Here is a 17,464-nt window from a genome sequence, read left to right on the forward strand (position 1 = left end):
AGCTCGGCCCATCAGGAATAATAACACTGGAATAATAAATAAGACCATTGAATGCACTTGACCCTAAACGTCAACGATTAATGTTCCCCAGAGATTTTAACATTTTAAAGAGATAGATAGATTTTTGATTAGTACGGGTGTCAGAGGTAATGGGGAGAAGGCAGGAGAATGGGGTTAGGAGAGATAAATCAGCCATGATTGAATGGTGGAGTAGACTTGATGGGCCGAATGGCCTAATTCTACTGGTATTCCTGATAACATGACATTATGATGTTATAGTCCTACCCCCCACCCCTACCCCAAATGAGTTCCACTTATCCTTCATAGACACAAGTGTGAGGTCTCTGGCACGGTGAGGCCCTCCAGAGGCTCCTTTGTTAACTGCAGCACCTTATCCATGGCAGTTCAGTACTCGCCCTACTGACTGCACTACCCCTATTCTGGGGCTGCCAGCCTGTGTTTCCCCTGCCCGACTCCCTTCAGGGACGTCCTACCAAATGATTTTCAAACCCTGCTTGAAATCTGACACAGCAAAGATAGATTGGTGGGAGGAGTGGGATAGAAATAGTCAGCATGTGCAAAATGCTCAAGCCAGACACAATCTGCTGGAGTAACTCAGCGGGACAGGCAGCATCTCTGGAGAGAAGGAATGGGTGACGCTTCGGGTCGAGACCCTTCCTCAGACTGAGAGGAGAGTCAGACACAGAGATATGGAAGGGTGGGGTGTGAAAACGACAGATCAAAGCAGACATAGAGTCAAAGAGTCATACAGCGTGAAAACAGGCCCTTCAGCCCACACCAACCAACATGCCCCATCTACACTAGTCCCGTCTGCCTGCATTTGGCCCATATCCCTCTAATAATAATAATAATGCATTTTATTTGCTGGCGCCTTTCTGGACACCCAAGGACACCTTACAGGACAAAAAAATCACAATACATTTATCAATATTAAAATCAAGTTGATTAAAAAAAAATATTAAAAAAAAAAAAAAAATACACAAAACATTTTAAGTCATTAAAATCAGGGTGAACATGGTGGAAGTTATGTCGGGTATGCTAATCTAAACAGGTGTGTTTTGAGTTGTGATTTGAATTGATCGATAGTGTCCAGGTGACGGATGGGAGGTGGGAGAGTGTTCCAGAGACGTGGGGCAGAGCAGTTGAAGGCTCTGGCACCCATGGTGCTGAGTCTAAATGTGGGGACAGTTAAAATTGCAGCTGAGGAGGAACGAAGTGACCGGGAAGGAGTGTATGGTAGCAGCAGGTCAGAGAGGTATTGGGGAGCAAGGTGGTGTAGGGCTTTGAAGGTCAGCAGTAAAATCTTGTAGTTAATCCGGTGGTGCACAGGGAGCCAGTGGAGCTGAGTGAGGATGGGTGTGATGTGGTCCGATGATCTGGTGCGGGTGATGATCCGGGCTGCAGAGTTCTGAATGCATTGGAGGCGATGAAGAAGTTTATTGGAGGTGCAAGTGAGGAGGGCGTTGCAGTAATCGATGCGGGATGTGACCAGAGCGTGGATGAGGACTTTTGTATTGTCTTTGGAGAGGGAGGGGCGGAGTCTGGAGATGTTGCGGAGATGAAAGTATGCAGAGCGTGTGATATTGCTGATGTGGGGGCCAAAGGAAAGTGTACTGTCCAGAATGACGCCGAGACTTTTGACATGGGAGGAGGTGGGTATGGGTGACCCAACTGAAATGGTGAACGGGTGGGTTTTGGAGAGTATGGACTTTGAGCCAATTAGCATGATCTCTGTTTTATTTCCATTGAGTTTTAGAAGGTTGAGTGACATCCAGTTGCTGATAGCTTGAAGACAGGTGGTGAGGGCAGTTGGGGGAAGGGAGGTGTTTGGTTTTGTGGAGAGGTAAAGTTGTGTATCATCGGCGTAGCAGTGAAAATTGATTCCAAAATGACGGAGAATATTGCCAAGAGGTTGAATATAGATGATAAAAAGCAGTGGCCCCTGAGGAACACCATGGGTGACTGTGGCAGTTGTGGATGTGACTTTATTTCCCTGGATGAACTGTTTTCTGTCGTGTGGATAGGACCTGAACCAAAGTAGTGCATTGTTGTTGATGCCGGTGGCAGATAGACGTTCCAGAAGAATTGGGTGGGAGATGGTGTCAAAGGCTGCTGTGAGGTCGAGGAGGATCAGAATGGATAAGTGACCGGTGTCAGCTGCGAGAAGGAGATCATTTGTAAACCTGCCCTATCCATGTACCTGTCTAAATGGTTCTTAAACATTGCGAGAGTCCCTACCTTAATTACCTCCTCTGGCAGCTCGTTCCATACACGCACCACACTCTGTGTGAAAAAGTTACCCCTCAAGTTCCCCCCCCACCAAACTCTGTGTGAAAAAGTTACCCCTCAAGTCCCCCCCCCCCCCCCTACCTTAAACCTCTGTTCTCTGGTTCTCAATACCCCTATTCTGGGCCAGAGCGTCTTCCCGATCTATTCCTAACAATTTCCCAGTTCTATCCTACGCTATCCCTTTTCTCCAGAGATGCTGCCTGACCCGCTGAGTTACTCCAGCATTTTGTGTCTACCTTCAGTGTAAACCAGCACCTGCAGTTCCCTTCCTATGCAAAATGCTGCAGTTGCTATTATTTAATTTGCACACAAAAATATAGTCCTTTTATTAAAAAAAAGTGCAACATGTTATTACACTGTTGTAGCAATCTCTCTCTCACTCTCATTTCTGTCTCTGTCTCTCTCATTCTCTCTCTCACTCTCTGTGTCTCTTCTCTCTCTCTGTCTCTCTCTCTTTCTGTCTACTCTCTCTCTCTGTCTTTCTCTCTCTCTCTCTCTCTCTGTCTTTCTCTCTCTCTCTCAGCATCTATCTCTGTCTCTCTCTACCTCTCCAAAATAGGTTTACAAGAATGATCCCAGGAATGAGTGGGTGAGCATTTGTCGGCACTGGGCCTGTACTCACTGGAGTTTAGAAGAATGAGGGGGACCTCATTGAAACGTACCGAATAATTAAAGGCTTGGATAGAGTGGATGTGGAGAGGATGTTTCCACTAGTGGGAGAGTCTAGGACTAGAGGGCACAGCCTCAGAATTAAAGGACGTTCTTTCAGGAAGGAGATGAGGAGCAATTTATTTAGTCAGTGGGTGGTGAATCTGTGGAATTCTTTGCCACTGAAGGCTGTGGATGCCTAGTCAGTGGCTATATTTAAGACAGAGATAGATAGATTCTTGATTAGTACGGGTGTCAGAGGTTATGGGAAGAGGGCAGGGGAATGGGGTTAGGAGGGAGAGAGACATAGATCGGCCATAATTGAATGGTGGAGTAGACTTGATGGGCCGAATGGCCTAATTCTGCTCCTGATCATATGAAAACTCTGCAGTTGTTTTTAAAATATTAAAAAATAATTTAGTGCAAACATCAAATAAAAACAACTGCATCATTTTTATACGATCATAAGTGATAGGAGCAGAAAATATAATATTAAAAAAATTATATTATAAAAATATAATATTTTAATTAAAATTATATTATAAAAATATTAACAATTATGTTATAAATATATAATTTTCATTAAATCCGATTTACCATAATCTTACTATTTTCATTCCCATTATCAACTCTCTTTCTCCTCTTTCTCCTCTTCCTCTCCTCCTCCATCCTCTTTTCCCTACCCCCTTCTCTTTCTCCTTCTCTCGCCTCTTTTTCCCCCTCCCCTATCTTCTCCCACCTCTCCTCTCTTTTCTCCTATCTCCTCTACTCTCTTTTCTCCTCTCTCGTCTCCTCTTTTTCGGTTCCCCTCTTCTCCTCTCTCTTCCTCTCGGGCTCCTCTTTTCCTTGCCCCCTCTGTTTTCTCCTCTCTGGCCTTCTGTTCTCTTCTCTTCTCCCCCTCTTCTCCCCCTCTTCTCTTCTCTCCCTCTTCTCTGCTCTCCCTCTTCTCCTCTCTCTTCCTCTCGGGCTCCTCTTTCCTTGCCCCCCTCTCTTTTTCCTCTCTGGGCTTCTGTCTCTTCTCTTCTCCCCTCTTCTCCCCCTCTCCCCCTCGTCTCTTCTACCCCTCTCACCCCTCTTCTCCTCTCTCTTCTCCCCTCTCCTCTTTTCCGTCCCCTCTTCTCCCCCTCTTCTCTTCCCCTCTTCTTTTCCTTCCCCTCTTCTCCCTTTTTGTTTAAAAAATAGATACAAATAATTCGCAATGACACTTTATTGCAACAGGGTGGAAGCAATGATTGCATTGCATATCGTGTCCTCTTTAATTCCCCTGCTCTCTCTATCTCTCACGGTCACGAGCACGAGCTTGTTTTGCGCGTGCACGTCGGGACTGGCAGCGTGCGCGTGCACGGTGCACACAGAGAGAGAGTGAGAGAGAGTGAGAGAGAGGATCGAGGGCGCGCATGAGAAAATGTTGCGCAGGAGGAAAGCAGCGAGCCGGGCTGTATGGAGCTATCTGCAATAGGTGAGCAGGTATTCGCGGTGGAGGATATCAGAAAGAAGCGCATCCGAAAGGTAATCCAGCAGCTAATGCAAACCACAGCAGCGTGCAAGAGTTTCAATGCACCGCAGGCAATTAAAAGAAATAAAATGTAGCGGGGTTGCATTAAAAACTGCGCCAGCGGCAGCTGTCTTGTTTGGAGGCTCAGGAAAGGGGGACAGAGAGAGAGAAGGGGGGGGTTGTCTTATTCGTCTGATCTATAAGCCAAATAACAATCAATGCAGGAAGGGGACATCAATAATGCAAGATCAAGCTGGATTAACTAACACCAGTAGCATTGCAATGGTGCCTGCCAGGGTGCAAATGTTGCAGAGTTTATTAAAAAAATATTCAGTGTGGGAGGGGAAATTGCAACTTGCAAATTGTGTTTACTTGTTAGCAGCAGCGGCGGCCGCAGCTTTATTGAGACTTTGGGCTGTTTTATAAATTAACAGATCAATTAATCCACAAATTGTTACATGCATATATAATCTATATATATATATATATAATTTTTTAAAGCAGTCAGAGCAACTATCAACAACGCAGCATATTCTTCGCAACCTCTGTAATTATCTAACAGGTTAATTACTGAGTTATTAACAACATAACAAGTGCACTGGTTGGCTTTTTGGAGTTAATGCAAAATGAGAATGAGATAGAGAGGGGTATGCAGTTATCAAGTAACGCGGACTTGTTTTATATCTATTGTTTTGGAGTCCCATATTGTTCTAACCAGTCTGAAGAAAGGTCTCGACCCAAAACATCCTTCTCTCAAGAGATCTCTCCAAAGATGCTGCCTGTCCCACTGAGTTACTCCAGCTTTTTTGTGTCTTGTCTTCGAGTTCTCATCCAAGCAACTTCAGTGTGCGAGAGGCTGTTCTGTCCATTGCATTTGGACATCCTGCCAGTTCTATCCCATTTCCCAGTCTCACTATACACGCAATGTTTTGATGGTGATGCGTTCATGACATCCTTGTGATTGAGGCAATGCAGCGTAGGTTCACGAGTTTGATCCCTGGGATGGCGGGACTGTCATATGAGGAAAGATTGAAAAGACTGGGCTTGTATTCACTGGAGTTTAGAAGGATGAGGGGGTTGGATCTTATAGAAACATATAAAAATTTTAAAGGACTGGACAAGCTAGATGCAGGAAAAATGTTCCCAATGTTGGGCGAGTCCAGAACCAGGGGCCACAGTCTTAGAATAAAGGGGAGGTCATTTAAGACTGAGGTGAGAAAAAACTTTTTCACCCAGAGAGTTGTGAATTTGTGGAATTCCCTGCCACAGAGGGCAGTGGAGGCCAAGTCACTGGATGGATTTAAGAGAGAGTTAGATAGAGCTCTAGGGGCTAGTGGAGTCAAGGGATATGGGGAGAAGGCAGGCATGGGTTATTGATAGGGGACGATCAGCCATGATCACAATGAATGGCGGTGCTGGCTCAAAGGGCCGAATGGCCTCCTCCTGCACCTAGTTTCTATGTTTCTATGACCAACAATGACCTATTCAGGCAAGAAAGGCAATGGAAGAAAGGTTCTGTTACCTCATGGAGCCAGATAGTCTGCTGGTGTTCCTGGTTACGGATTGAATGAAAACAGGCCCTTCGGCCCATCTAGTCAATGCCAACCTGTTCATACTAGTTATAGAGTAATAAAGAACTGAAACAGGCCCTTCAGCCCATATCGTCCGTGCTATACAGACCAAGATACCCCATCGACCGCTAGTCCCATTTGCCTGCATTTGGTCCATATCCCTCTAAAGCTTTTCATGTTATTCCCTTTATCATGTATCTATACTGTAAATGGCTCGATTGTAATCACGTACTGTCTGCTGGCTGGTTAGCACGCTAGGAAAACATTTCACTGTACCTCGGTACAAGTGACAATAAACTGAACTCAAACAAACCTTTCCTATCCAAGTACTTCCCTAAGTGTCTTGTAAGACAGTGTGGCGCAGCGGTGGAGTTGCTGCCCTACAGCACTGGAGACCTGGGTTCGATCCTGACTGCGGGTGCTGTCTGTACGGAGTTTGTATGTTCTCCCTGTGACCGTGTGGGTTTTCTCTGGGTGCTCCGGTTTCCTCCCACACTCCAAAGACGCGCAGGTTTGTAGGTTAACTGACTTTGGTGAAGTTGTAAACTTGCCCTTGGTATGTGTAGGATAGAACTCGTGTGCGGGGATCGTTGGTCCGCGGGAACTCGATGGGCGAAGGGCCTGTTTCCATGCTGTATGTCTAAATGTCAAAATGTTGTATATGCACCTGCTTCAACTACCTCCTCTGGCAGCTCGTTCCATATGCCCACCACCCTCTGAGCTCCATACACCCAGCACCCTCTTTAGTGTAGAAGTGCAGCATGGAAAGAGGCCCTTCGGCCCACCAAGTCCACGCTAGTTCTATGTTATTCCACTTTCCATGGTACACAGTTATAGTAAAGGGGCCTGTCCCGTCCCACTTTCACGAGGTATTTCACGATTTCTCCCGAGTTTTCCCCTTGATTCAAGCTCGCAGAATGTTCGTAACGAGTCCGTAGCGAGTCCGTGAATATATCGTAGCGGCTCGTTATGCCAGCTGTAGGTACTCGGGGCATCAGGTTTTCCAGCCCGATTATAAAAATGTCCAGGAGTTTAAAAAAATGGTCGGGTTGAAAGAAATTGCAACTTTTTACTCATAAGGAGGGCATCGAAATAGTCGTGGGAATTGGCAAACATACTCGTAGGAGCTCGTGAACATAGTCGTAGGAGTTTGCAGATTGCCGCAATCTTGATTTTTTTTTAGGTCCTTTAAACTCTGCAGAGGTTTTGAATTAAGTTGTGGAAGTGGGACAGGCCCTTTAGAAATGTTGCTGCTGGAGTGGAGATTTAAGAGTGTGGAGCGATTGCAACGTGTGATTGTGGGTCTGCTTCTGTGGTCAGCATGCTGGGCTGGACGCCATCTTGCTCCGGTTTCATCCCACGTTCCAAAGACCTGCGGGATTTGTGGGTTAATTGGCTTCGGTGAATTGTAAATTGTCCCCAGTGTGTGTGTGTGTGTGTGTGTGTGTGTGTGTGTGTGTGTGTGTGTGTGTGTGTGTGTGTGTGTGTGTGTGTGTGTGTGTGTGTGTGTGTGTGTGCGTGTGTGTGTGTGTGTGTGTGTGTGTGTGTGTGTGTGTTGGATAGTGCTGGTGCGCGGAGCTGAGGATCGAACCCTCTGGGTCTCTGGCGCTGTGAGGCAGCATCTCCACCGTGGCGCCACCGTGCCGCCCACAGTGTTGGGTGCCGAGGCTCGGCAAGGCCGCGCTCCAGTCGGCTGTTAATTTACCGAGAGCGGCTCTAATTACATCTTTGACGATGGTGTCTTCTGTTCTTGTTTAAAGGGCAGAGTGGAATACCTTGTGAAATGGAAGGGCTGGCCACCAAAGTAAGTAGCTCGCTCAGTCCCTCCCGTCACGATCCCCCCCCCCCCCCCACCCCAGCCCCTCTGTCCATTCTGACCCTCATTCAGCTGTCGTCCCGACAACCGAGTCGACGTTATGGTCCGATGAAGGGTCCCGACCGGAAAAGTCACCTATCAACATCACCCCCTCACCTGTATCCACCTATCACTCACCAGACTTTATCCTGCTGCACCTCCATTCCGGCTTTCTCTCCCCTCTCCCCCCCCCCCCCCCCCCCACCCCCCCCCCCCACAATAGGGTCCCAAAACGTCACGTTCTCCTGGGATGCCGCCTGACCCGCTGAGTTACTCCAGCCAGCACTTTATAAGGTCATAAGGAATAGGAGTAGAATCAGGCCATTCGGCCCATCGAGTCTACTACAATGGCCCGTCTCCCTTATCATCGTTACTTTTTTTGCATATCTTTAATTCGTTGTTCTTTATCTCTCCGCATCACTGTCTATATCTCTCGCTTTCCCTTACCCCTAACCAGTCTGAAGAAGGGTCTCGACCCCAAACGTCACCCATTCCTTCTCTCCAGAGACGCTGCCTGTCCCGCTGAGTTACTCCAGCTTTTTGTGTCTTATCTTTGACACAATCATGGCTGATCTATCTCCCCCCCCCCCCCCCCCCCCATCTCTAACCCCATTCTCCTTTCTTCTCCCCATAACCTCTGACGACCGTACTAATGGAGAAATCACTTTGTGTCCTTTGGAGCTCATTGTCGTGCCCGCCAGTCACGGCGTGGTGCGGGTGATCTCGCAGCGGCATCACGGACAGGCATAGAGAGACGGGCGAACGCGCGAGGAAAAAAAACGAAGGATAAATTATACACAAAAATTTCTAAAAGAAAGATGGCCGCCGGAAAAAAAACCCACGACCTCAGTGCAAAAACATAACTGGAAAAATAAAAACAAGTCCATTGTAATAATAATAATAATGGATGGGATTTATATAGCGCCTTTCTAATACTCAAGGCGCTTTACATCGCATTATTCATTCACTCCTCAATCACACTCGGTGGTGGTAAGCTACTTCTGTAGCCACAGCTGCCCTGGGGCAGACTGACGGAAGCGTGGCTGCCAATCTGCGCCTACGGCCCCTCCGACCACCACCAATCACTCACACACATTCACACACATTCACACACAGGCAAAGGTGGGTGAAGTGTCTTGCCCAAGGACACAACGACAGTATGCACTCCAAGCGGGATTCGAACCGGCTACCTTCCGGTTGCCAGCCGAACACTTAGCCCATTGTGCCATCTGCCGTACAAGTAGTACAAGAGGTGTTCTGTAGTGTTGTTGGGGTTTAGTTTAGAGGTACAGCATGGAACAGGCCCTTCGGCCCACCGAGTCCGCTCCAACCAGCGATCACCCATTCACACTAGTTCCATCCTCCACATCAGGACCATTTTATATGAGCCTATTAACCTGCAAACCTGTACATTTAGTTTAGAGATACAACGCAGAAGCATCTGATCTCTCTGTCTGTCTGTCTGTCCCCACAGGTACAGTACGTGGGAACCCGAGGAACATATTCTGGACCCGAGACTGCTCATGGCTTATGAAGAAAAGTAAAGGAGGGTTTAAAACTTTAACCCATTCGTTGCTGGTTGGGTGTGTGTTAGGGCACTGGCCCCAATGAGTGAAGCTGTGTTCGTGTGTGTGTGTGCTGTGTTTAGTTTAGAGATGCAGCGTGGAAACAGGCCCTTCGGCCCACCAAGTCCACCCCGACCAGCGATCACCCCGTACAGTTGTTCTAACCCACATGCTGGGGACAATGTGCAGAAGTCAATTAACCTGCAAACTGAAGATAGGTACAAAATGCTGGAGTAACTCAGCGGGTCAGGCAGCAACTCTGGAGAAAAGGAATAGGTGAAGTTTCAGGTTTAGGCCCGATGTTTATTTTTCATTGAAGGGGCACTTCTGTTGCGCTTGGTAAATCTGTTTAAATCAATGTCATGTTCCAAAAACCAGACTAAAAAGTTCTTCTTTGCAAAGAGGTTGAAGCTAATGGCTTTGGGTGGCAAATTGACTTCATGGAAGGAAGCAGAGGGTGATGGTGGAAGGCTGCTTCTCGGACTGGAGGCCTGTGACTAGTGGTGCGCCTCAAGGTTCGGTGCTGGGCCCATTATTGTTTGTCATCTACACCAATGATTTGGATAAGAACATAGATAAGGCGGTCAAAAAGGCTTTTGGCACATGGGCCTTCATCAGTCAGAGTATTGAGTATAGAAGTTGGGAGGTCATGTTGCAGTTGTATAAGACGTTGGTGAGACCGCATTTAGAGTATTGTGTTCAGTTCTGGGCACCATGTTATAGGAAAGATATTGTCAAGCTCGAAAGGGTTCAGAAAAGATTTACAAGGATGTTGCCAGGACTAGAGGGTGTGAGCTACAGGGAGAGGCTGGGCAGGCTGGGACTCTATTCCTTGGAGCGCAGGAGGATGAGGGGTGATCTTTTAGAGGTATACAAAATCATGAGAGGAATAGATCGGGTAGACGCACAGTCTCATGCCCAGAGAAGGGGAATCGAGGACCAGAGGACATAGGTTTAAGGTGAAGGGGAAAAGTTTTAATAGGAGTCTGAGAGCTAACTTTTTCATACAGTGGGTGGTGGGTGTATGGAACAAGCTGCCAGAGGAGGTAGTTGAGGCTGGGACTATCTCAACGTGTAAGAAACAGTTAGACAGGTACATGGATAGGTCAAGTTTGGAGGGATATGGACCAAGCACAAGCTGGTGGGACTAGTGTAGCTGGGACATGTTGGCCGGTGTGGGCAAGTTGGGCTGAAGGGCCTGTTTCCACACTTTATGACTCTATGTGGAAATTAAACTGAACCTGTTGGATTTTGTTCAGGCCCGATAGCCCACCGATTCCGCGCCGACCAGTGATCACCCTGTACACTAGTATTATCCTACACACTAGGGACAATTTTACTGAATGAGTAAATTGTTAACCGTCACGAGTACCACGGTAGAATTGAAAGCTTTTGTTGCGTGCTATCCAGTCAGCGGAAAGACAACACATGATTACAATCGAGCTGTCCACAGTGTACAGATACAGGATAAAGGGAATAACGTTTAGTGCAAGATAAAGCCAGTAAAGTCCGATCAAAGTCAGTCGGAGGGTCTCCAATTGGAAGCCAACCTACACATTCCACATTTAGTTTAAGGTAGATACAAAATGCTGGAGTAACTCAGCGGGACAGGCAGCAGCTCTGGAGACAAGGAATTGGTGACGTTTCAGGTTGAGACCCTTCTTCAGACTCCTCTACATTTAGTTTAGTTCTTCTTCTTGCTGGAAGTTGGAAGACAACTTGTTCTGTTTGATTTCTGTTTGTTGATTGCATTGGTCGAAACAGGGTGGACCACACGAAGGTTGCAATCTCCCACCCCGTTTAGTTTAGTTAAGAGATACAGCGTGCAATCTCGCCCTTCGGCCCACCGAGTCCGCACCGATCAGCGATCCCTGCACACTAACACTCACACACTGGGGACAATGTATACCACACTCCGCCAATTAGCCTACACACCTGTACGTCTTTAGAGTGTGGGAGGAAACTCCTGAGGGTCACAGGGAGAACGTACAGACTCCGTACAGACAGCGCCTGTAGTCAGGATCAAACCGGGGTCTCTGGCTCTGTGAGGCAGCGATTCTACCGCTGAGCCACCATGACGCCCTGCGCTACTACACTCCTGGGCTGTGTATTTGTCTCTGCTTTCATCAGGTCTGTGTGTCTGTTTAACATGCGTCCCGCTTGGAGTGCATACTGTCGTTGTGTCCTTGGGCAAGACACTTCACCCACCTTTGCCTGTGTGTGAATGTGTGTGAATGTGTGTGAGTGATTGGTGGTGGTCGGAGGGGCCGTAGGCGCAGATTGGCAGCCACGCTTCCGTCAGTCTGCCCCAGGGCAGCTGTGGCTACAGAAGTAGCTTACCACCACCGAGTGTGACTGAGGAGTGAATGAATAATGCGATGTAAAGCGCCTTGAGTATTAGAAAGGCGCTATATAAATCCCATCCATTATTATTATTATAACAGTCCTCTACTGAAGCACCCTGGTTTAATGGCAGGCGTTACGCTCTCGTGCATTGATTTCCCAAGGCAACTGGGAGATCGCCAACCACTCCCCCCTCTCCCCTCTCGTCTGCTTCCACCTACCACTCGCCAAGCTTTCTCTCCCCTCCTCCTAGTGGGTGGCACGGCGATAGATCTACTGCCTTACAGCGCCAGAGACCCAAGTTCGATCCTCGCCACGAGTTTGTACGTTCTCCCCGTGGCCAGCGTGAGTTTTCACCCGGAGCTTCGGATTTCTCCCACCCTCCACCAAAGACGTACAGGTTTGTAGGTTAATTGGCTCGCTGCAAAGTGTAAATTGTCCCTAGTGTGTGTGGGATAGTGTCAGTGTACGGGGCGATCGCTGGCCGGCGCGGTATCGGTGGGCCGCAGGGCCTGTTTCCGCGCTGTATCTCAAAACCCTGAGGAAGGATCCCGACCCAGAAACGTCTCCTATCCCTGTTCTCCAGGGATGCTGCTGCCTGACCCGCTGAGTTACTCCAGCACTCTGCCTCTTTTCTTCGTAAAGCAGCGTCTACAGTTCCTTGTGTCGAGCAGATACAGATGGAGTGTGTACCGGGGATCGGCGGTCGGCACGGACTGGGTGGGCCGAAGGGCCTGTTTCCAGCGGGCGTATCTCTGAATAAACCAAAGTGGGTTGTGAAAGGGTGGGGTGGATGCACGGGGACATGCCTCACCTGCACTGACATCGTTTTGTCATCATTTTTTCTCTCCTCTCCTCCTCTCCTTCCCTCCGTGAACCTCGACTCCGGCCTGTCGACTTGCCCGACAGGGAGCAGAGAGACCGGGCTCTCGGCTATAGGAAACGAGGTCCCAAACCAAAGCGATTCCTACTGCAGGTGAGGGGAGGAGATTTGGTGGGGGGGGGGGGGGTGTGACTCGTGGGGAGGGGGGGGGGGGAGGAGGAGGGGAAGATGGGAGTCCGACAGGCGGAAGCCCAGCGCCGCTACATCCCGGGTAAACATGTTCGAGGCCGAGATCTGAGGGTCATGTTCATAAGCCCCTGGAACAGAATTAGGCCATTCAGCCCCATTCAATCGTGCCTGATCTATCCCCTCCCCTCTCAATCCCATTCCCCTGCCTCTCCCTCATAGCCCCTGACATCCCACACCAAACAAGAATCTATCTCTGCCGTATAAAATATCCAATGACTTGGCCTCCATGGCTTTCCGTGGCAATGAGTTCCACGTAAGTCAAGGGTTCAAGACCGGCTCCTCCTTCAAGGTGTGCTCAGGACCGGCAGGAAGGCGCAGCGGTAGAGTTGCTGCCTCACAGCTCCAGGGACCCGGGTTCCATCCTGACTACGGGCGCTGCCTGTACGGAGTTTGTACGTTCTTCCCCGTGACCCGCGTGGGTTTTCTCCGGGTTTTTCTGGTTTCCTCCCACACTCCAAAGACGTGCGGGGCAGCGTGGGTGTACGGGGCGATCTTTGGTCAATGCGGACTCGGTGGGCCGAAGGGCCTGCTTCCACCCTGAATATTTGAAGTCCAAAGTCTGACCAAGTGCCTCATCATCACCACTGAAGAGTCTCAACCTGAAACGTCACCCATTCCTTCTCTCCAGAGATACCGCCTATCCCACTGAGTTGAGTTTACTTTAGAGATACAGCGTGGAAAATAGACAATAGGTGCAGGAGTAGGCCATTTGGCTCTTCGAGCCAGCACCGCCATTCAATGTGATCATGGCTGATCATCCCCAATCAGTACCTCGTTCCTGCCTTCTCCCCATATCCCTTGACTCCGCTATTTTTAAGAGTCCTATCTAGCTCCCTCTTGAAAGCATCCAGAGAACCTGCCTCCACCGCCCTCTGAGGCAGAGAATTCCACAGACTCACCACTCTCTGTGAGAAAAAGCGTTTCCTCGTCTCCGTTCTAAATGGCTTACTCCTTATTCTTAAACTGTGGCCCCTGGTTCTGGACACCCCCAACATCGGGAACATGTTTCCTGCCTCTAGTGTGTCCAAGGAAACAGGCCCTTCGGCCCACCAAGTCCACGCCGACCAGCAATCCCCGCACACTAACACTATCCTACACAGACTAGGGACAATTTTACATTTTACACCAAGCCAATTAACCTACAAACCTGCAGGTCTTTGGATTGTGGGAGGAAACCGGAGAAAACCAACACAGGTCACGGGGAGGACGTACAAACTCCGTACAGACAGAGCCCGTAGTCGGGATGGAACCCGGGTCTCTGGCGCTGTAAGACAGCAACTCTACCGCTGTGCCACCCACCAACCCCAGAGTTACTCCAGCATTTTCTGTCTACCTCCGGTGTAAACCAGCATCTGCAGTTCCTTCCGACACATCTCTGGGGAACATCTTGGCACGCTTGTTTGTTCTGCTGCGTGGAAAAGAACTGCAGATGCTGGTTTAAATCGAAGGTAGACACAAAATACTGGGGTAACTCACCGGGACAGGCAACATCCCTGGGGAAAAGGAATGGGCGACGTTTCAGGTCGGAACCCTTCTTCAGACTGATGTCAGGAGTGAGCGGTACAGATATGTACAGATAGTCAGGCAGTAAAGGGCCTCTCCCACTTGGCCGTCATTTGCACGTAACTTACGTGACATCATTTACGCGTCACGAAGCACGTGATGCGCGCATGGTGCGCGATGACAAAGGCAGTAACGCGCGGCGTCCCAGGATTTTGTGATGTACAAAATCTTCGCCCTCTATCTGCGTGACGCGCAAATGACGCCCAAGTGGGAAAGGCCCTTTAGACTGGTGGGAGAACTGGGAAGGGGGAGGGGATGGAGAGATGGGGAGTGTTTGTTCCACTGTGCTGTGTTTCCCCGCCAGCGGATCTATGGCATGGACCTGCGCAGCGCCAACAAGCTGAAGGACAAGGGCAAGGTTCGCCTCTCGCTGTCCTCCCGGAGGTTCCACGGCGGCCCGGTGTTGGGGCCGGCGCCGCGCGAGCTCGCCGACAACGCCAAACGCATCCACTTTCCGCTGGCTCGGAAGCACAAGATCTTCAAGGTGACCGAGGGCAAGCTGGCGCGGGTGGTCAGCGCGGCCCAGGCACACCAGGACGGGGGCTTCTCCGAGGAAGAGCCTGGGCCCAACGACCGGGGAACCTTCCCCGACTCAGAGTACGATGATGAGGAAACGCAAAGCATCCCCGACACGACAGAAGGTGGGAGAGAAGCTCGACCTCTTGCTAACCCTCCCTCTCCCTTCTCCCCTCTCCCTTCTCCCCTCCCCTCTCCCCTCTCCCCTCTCCTCCTCTCCCCTCTCCCTCTCCCTCCCCTCCTCCCCCTCTCCCCTCCTCCCCTCCCCCTCCCCTCTCTCCCCTCCCTCTCCTCTCCCCTCTCCCCTTCTCCCCTCTCGCTCTCCCTCTCCCCCTCTCCCCTCTCCCCCTCTCGTCCCCTCTCCCCTCTTCCCCCCCTCCCTCTCCCTCCTCCCTCTCCCCTCTCCCTTCCCCTCTCCCCTCTCCTCCCCTTCCCCCTCCCCTCCTCCCTCTCTCCCCCTTTCCCCTCTCCCCTCTCCCCTCCCCCTCTCCCCTCTCCCCTCTCCCTCTCCCCTCCCCCTCTCCCTCTCCTCTCCCCCTCTCCCATCCTCCTCTCCCCTCTCCCTCTCCCCTCCCCCCCCTTCCACCTCTGGCCCCTTTCACCATCTGCCCTCTCCGCCTCTCCCCTCTTCGCTCCTCCGTCTCCCCCTCCCCTCTCCCCTCTCCCTCTCCCCTCTCCTCCTACCCTCCCCTCCCCCTCCTTCTCTCCCCTCCGCGTCCACCAACACACTCCTTCTCCCCCTCCCCCCACCCCCCTCCCACTCCCCTCTCCCCACCCTCCACTCCCGCCCCCCTCCATCACTCTCGCCTCTCGCCCTCTCCCCACCCCCACCCTCTCCCTTCCCTCTCCCCCCCCCCTCTCCCCCCCCTCCACCTTCTCCGCTTCCCGTGCCCCTCCCCCCCCCACCCCAACCCCCGTTCCCCACCCTCATATTGGGGAAGTTTGGGGCGAAATGGTGGCGCAGCGGTCGAGTTGCCGCCTCACAGCGCCCAGAGACCCGGGTTCCATCCTGACTACGGGTGCTGTCTGTACGGAGTTTGTACCTTCTCCCCGTGACCTGCGTGGGTTTTCTCCGGGTGTTCCTGTTTCCTCCCACACTCCAAAGACGTGTGGATTTGTAGGCTGATAGGATTCTGTAAATTGTCCCTAATGTGTGTTTAGGATAGAACTAGCGAACAAATGGGTGATCGCTGATCAGCGCGGACCCGTTGGGCTGAAGGGCCTGTATCCGTGCTGTATCTTTAACAAACAACTACTACTGAGCCTTCCTGAACCTGAAGTACCTTTTTGTACACAAAGGGTAGTGGTTGTATGGAACGAGCAGATAGATTATGGCAATATTTAAGAGACAATTGGATAGGTACGTGGATAGCACAGATCTGCAGGCATATGGGCCAAACACAGGCAGGTGTGGACTAGTGTAGATGGGGAATGTTGGTCGGCTTGGGCAAGTTGGGCTGAAGGGCCTGTTTCCACGCTGTACGAGTCTTCGACCCGCTGAGTTACTCCAGCGTTTGGCTTCTATCTGCCGTTAACCAGCATCTGTGGTTACTTGTTAGAAACATAGAAAATAGGTGCAGGAGTAGGCCATTCGGTCCTTCGAGCCAGCACCGCCATTGAATATGACCATGGCTGATGATCCAAAGTCATCACCCGCTGAGTTACTCCAGCATTTTGTGTCCACATCCAAAATCAGCTTTCTCCCCATATCCCTTGATTCCGTTAGCCCCAAGAGCTAAATCTAACTCTCTCTTGAAAACATCCAGTGAATTGGCCTCCACTGCCTTCTGTGGTGGAGAATTCCGCAGATTCACAACTCTCTGGATGAAAAAGTTGACCTGCTGTCTATTCCTCTCTCTCTGGTTTCACCGACAGGTCCGACCTCTCCCGGCAGGAGCGCCGCGGCCATTGCCGCCGGATGGAACCCATCTTCCCCGCTGGGGGACATTACAGTGACGGACGTCACCGCCAACTCCCTCACCGTCACCTTCCGGGAAGCGCTGGTGGCCGAAGGATTTTTCAGGGATCGCAGCCTGAGTTGCTAACGGCAACGGGGAAGGAAAACGAAAGGAAATTCCCTTCCCTCCCACATCCGCTCCCGCTTCCTGTCCGTCATCCGAAGTCCCTCGTCCGTGTTCCCTCGCAGCGAAGGTTCCCCTTTCGCGGCACCTCGTGGTCTGGCGTCGACGGTCTCTCGTCTCGCCGCCACTGAGGTCGGCCACACGTCCGACACAACGGCCAAGGGTCGGACTTCCATCCTGAAGACTTCTTGGGACGCGGCGGGGATTGGACGCCGCTGTTTCCCGGCACCCGAGCTGCCTGGAGACATGGAGACGGGGGGGGGGTGGGGTTTTCCATAGGGAACGTTCTCTCTCCCCCCCCCCCCCCTCCCCCTCCCTCCCTCCGGATGGGGCTTCTGGAGAGAGAGGGAGTCGGGAGATGCATAAGGTCACCCTTGGTTGATCTTGGGAATGGGTCGTCCTTCCTAGCGGGGGGGGGGGGGTCATGAATCCCTGGCCCCTGCAC

The 17,464-nt window shown here is 50.8% G+C and overlaps 1 protein-coding gene across 1 annotated transcript; it reads left to right on the top strand.

Moving 5' to 3' along the window:
• The first annotated feature begins 4,326 nt into the window (after window positions 1–4,326).
• Window positions 4,327–16,998, top strand: cbx7 (chromobox 7). Its single transcript, XM_033013507.1, has 6 exons — window positions 4,327–4,467; window positions 7,785–7,828; window positions 9,354–9,419; window positions 12,697–12,763; window positions 14,727–15,063; window positions 16,814–16,998. Exons 1-6 carry the CDS (start codon window positions 4,399–4,401, stop codon window positions 16,981–16,983), a joined length of 753 nt encoding a protein of 250 aa, XP_032869398.1. The 5' UTR covers window positions 4,327–4,398; the 3' UTR covers window positions 16,984–16,998.
• The last annotated feature ends 466 nt before the right edge of the window (window positions 16,999–17,464 follow it).

This window comes from Amblyraja radiata, chromosome 38, assembly GCF_010909765.2.
Source record: "Amblyraja radiata isolate CabotCenter1 chromosome 38, sAmbRad1.1.pri, whole genome shotgun sequence".
Lineage (NCBI taxonomy): Eukaryota > Metazoa > Chordata > Chondrichthyes > Rajiformes > Rajidae > Amblyraja > Amblyraja radiata.

Coding starts and splice junctions, on each gene's coding strand:
- cbx7 (XM_033013507.1), top strand. CDS start 4,399: ATGGAGCTATCTGCAATAGGTGAGCAGGTATTCGCGGTGGAGGATATC. Junction 4,468..7,784: donor GAAAGAAGCGCATCCGAAAG/GTAATCCAGCAG, acceptor TCTTGTTTAAAG/GGCAGAGTGGAATACCTTGT. Junction 9,420..12,696: donor CTCATGGCTTATGAAGAAAA/GTAAAGGAGGGT, acceptor CTTGCCCGACAG/GGAGCAGAGAGACCGGGCTC.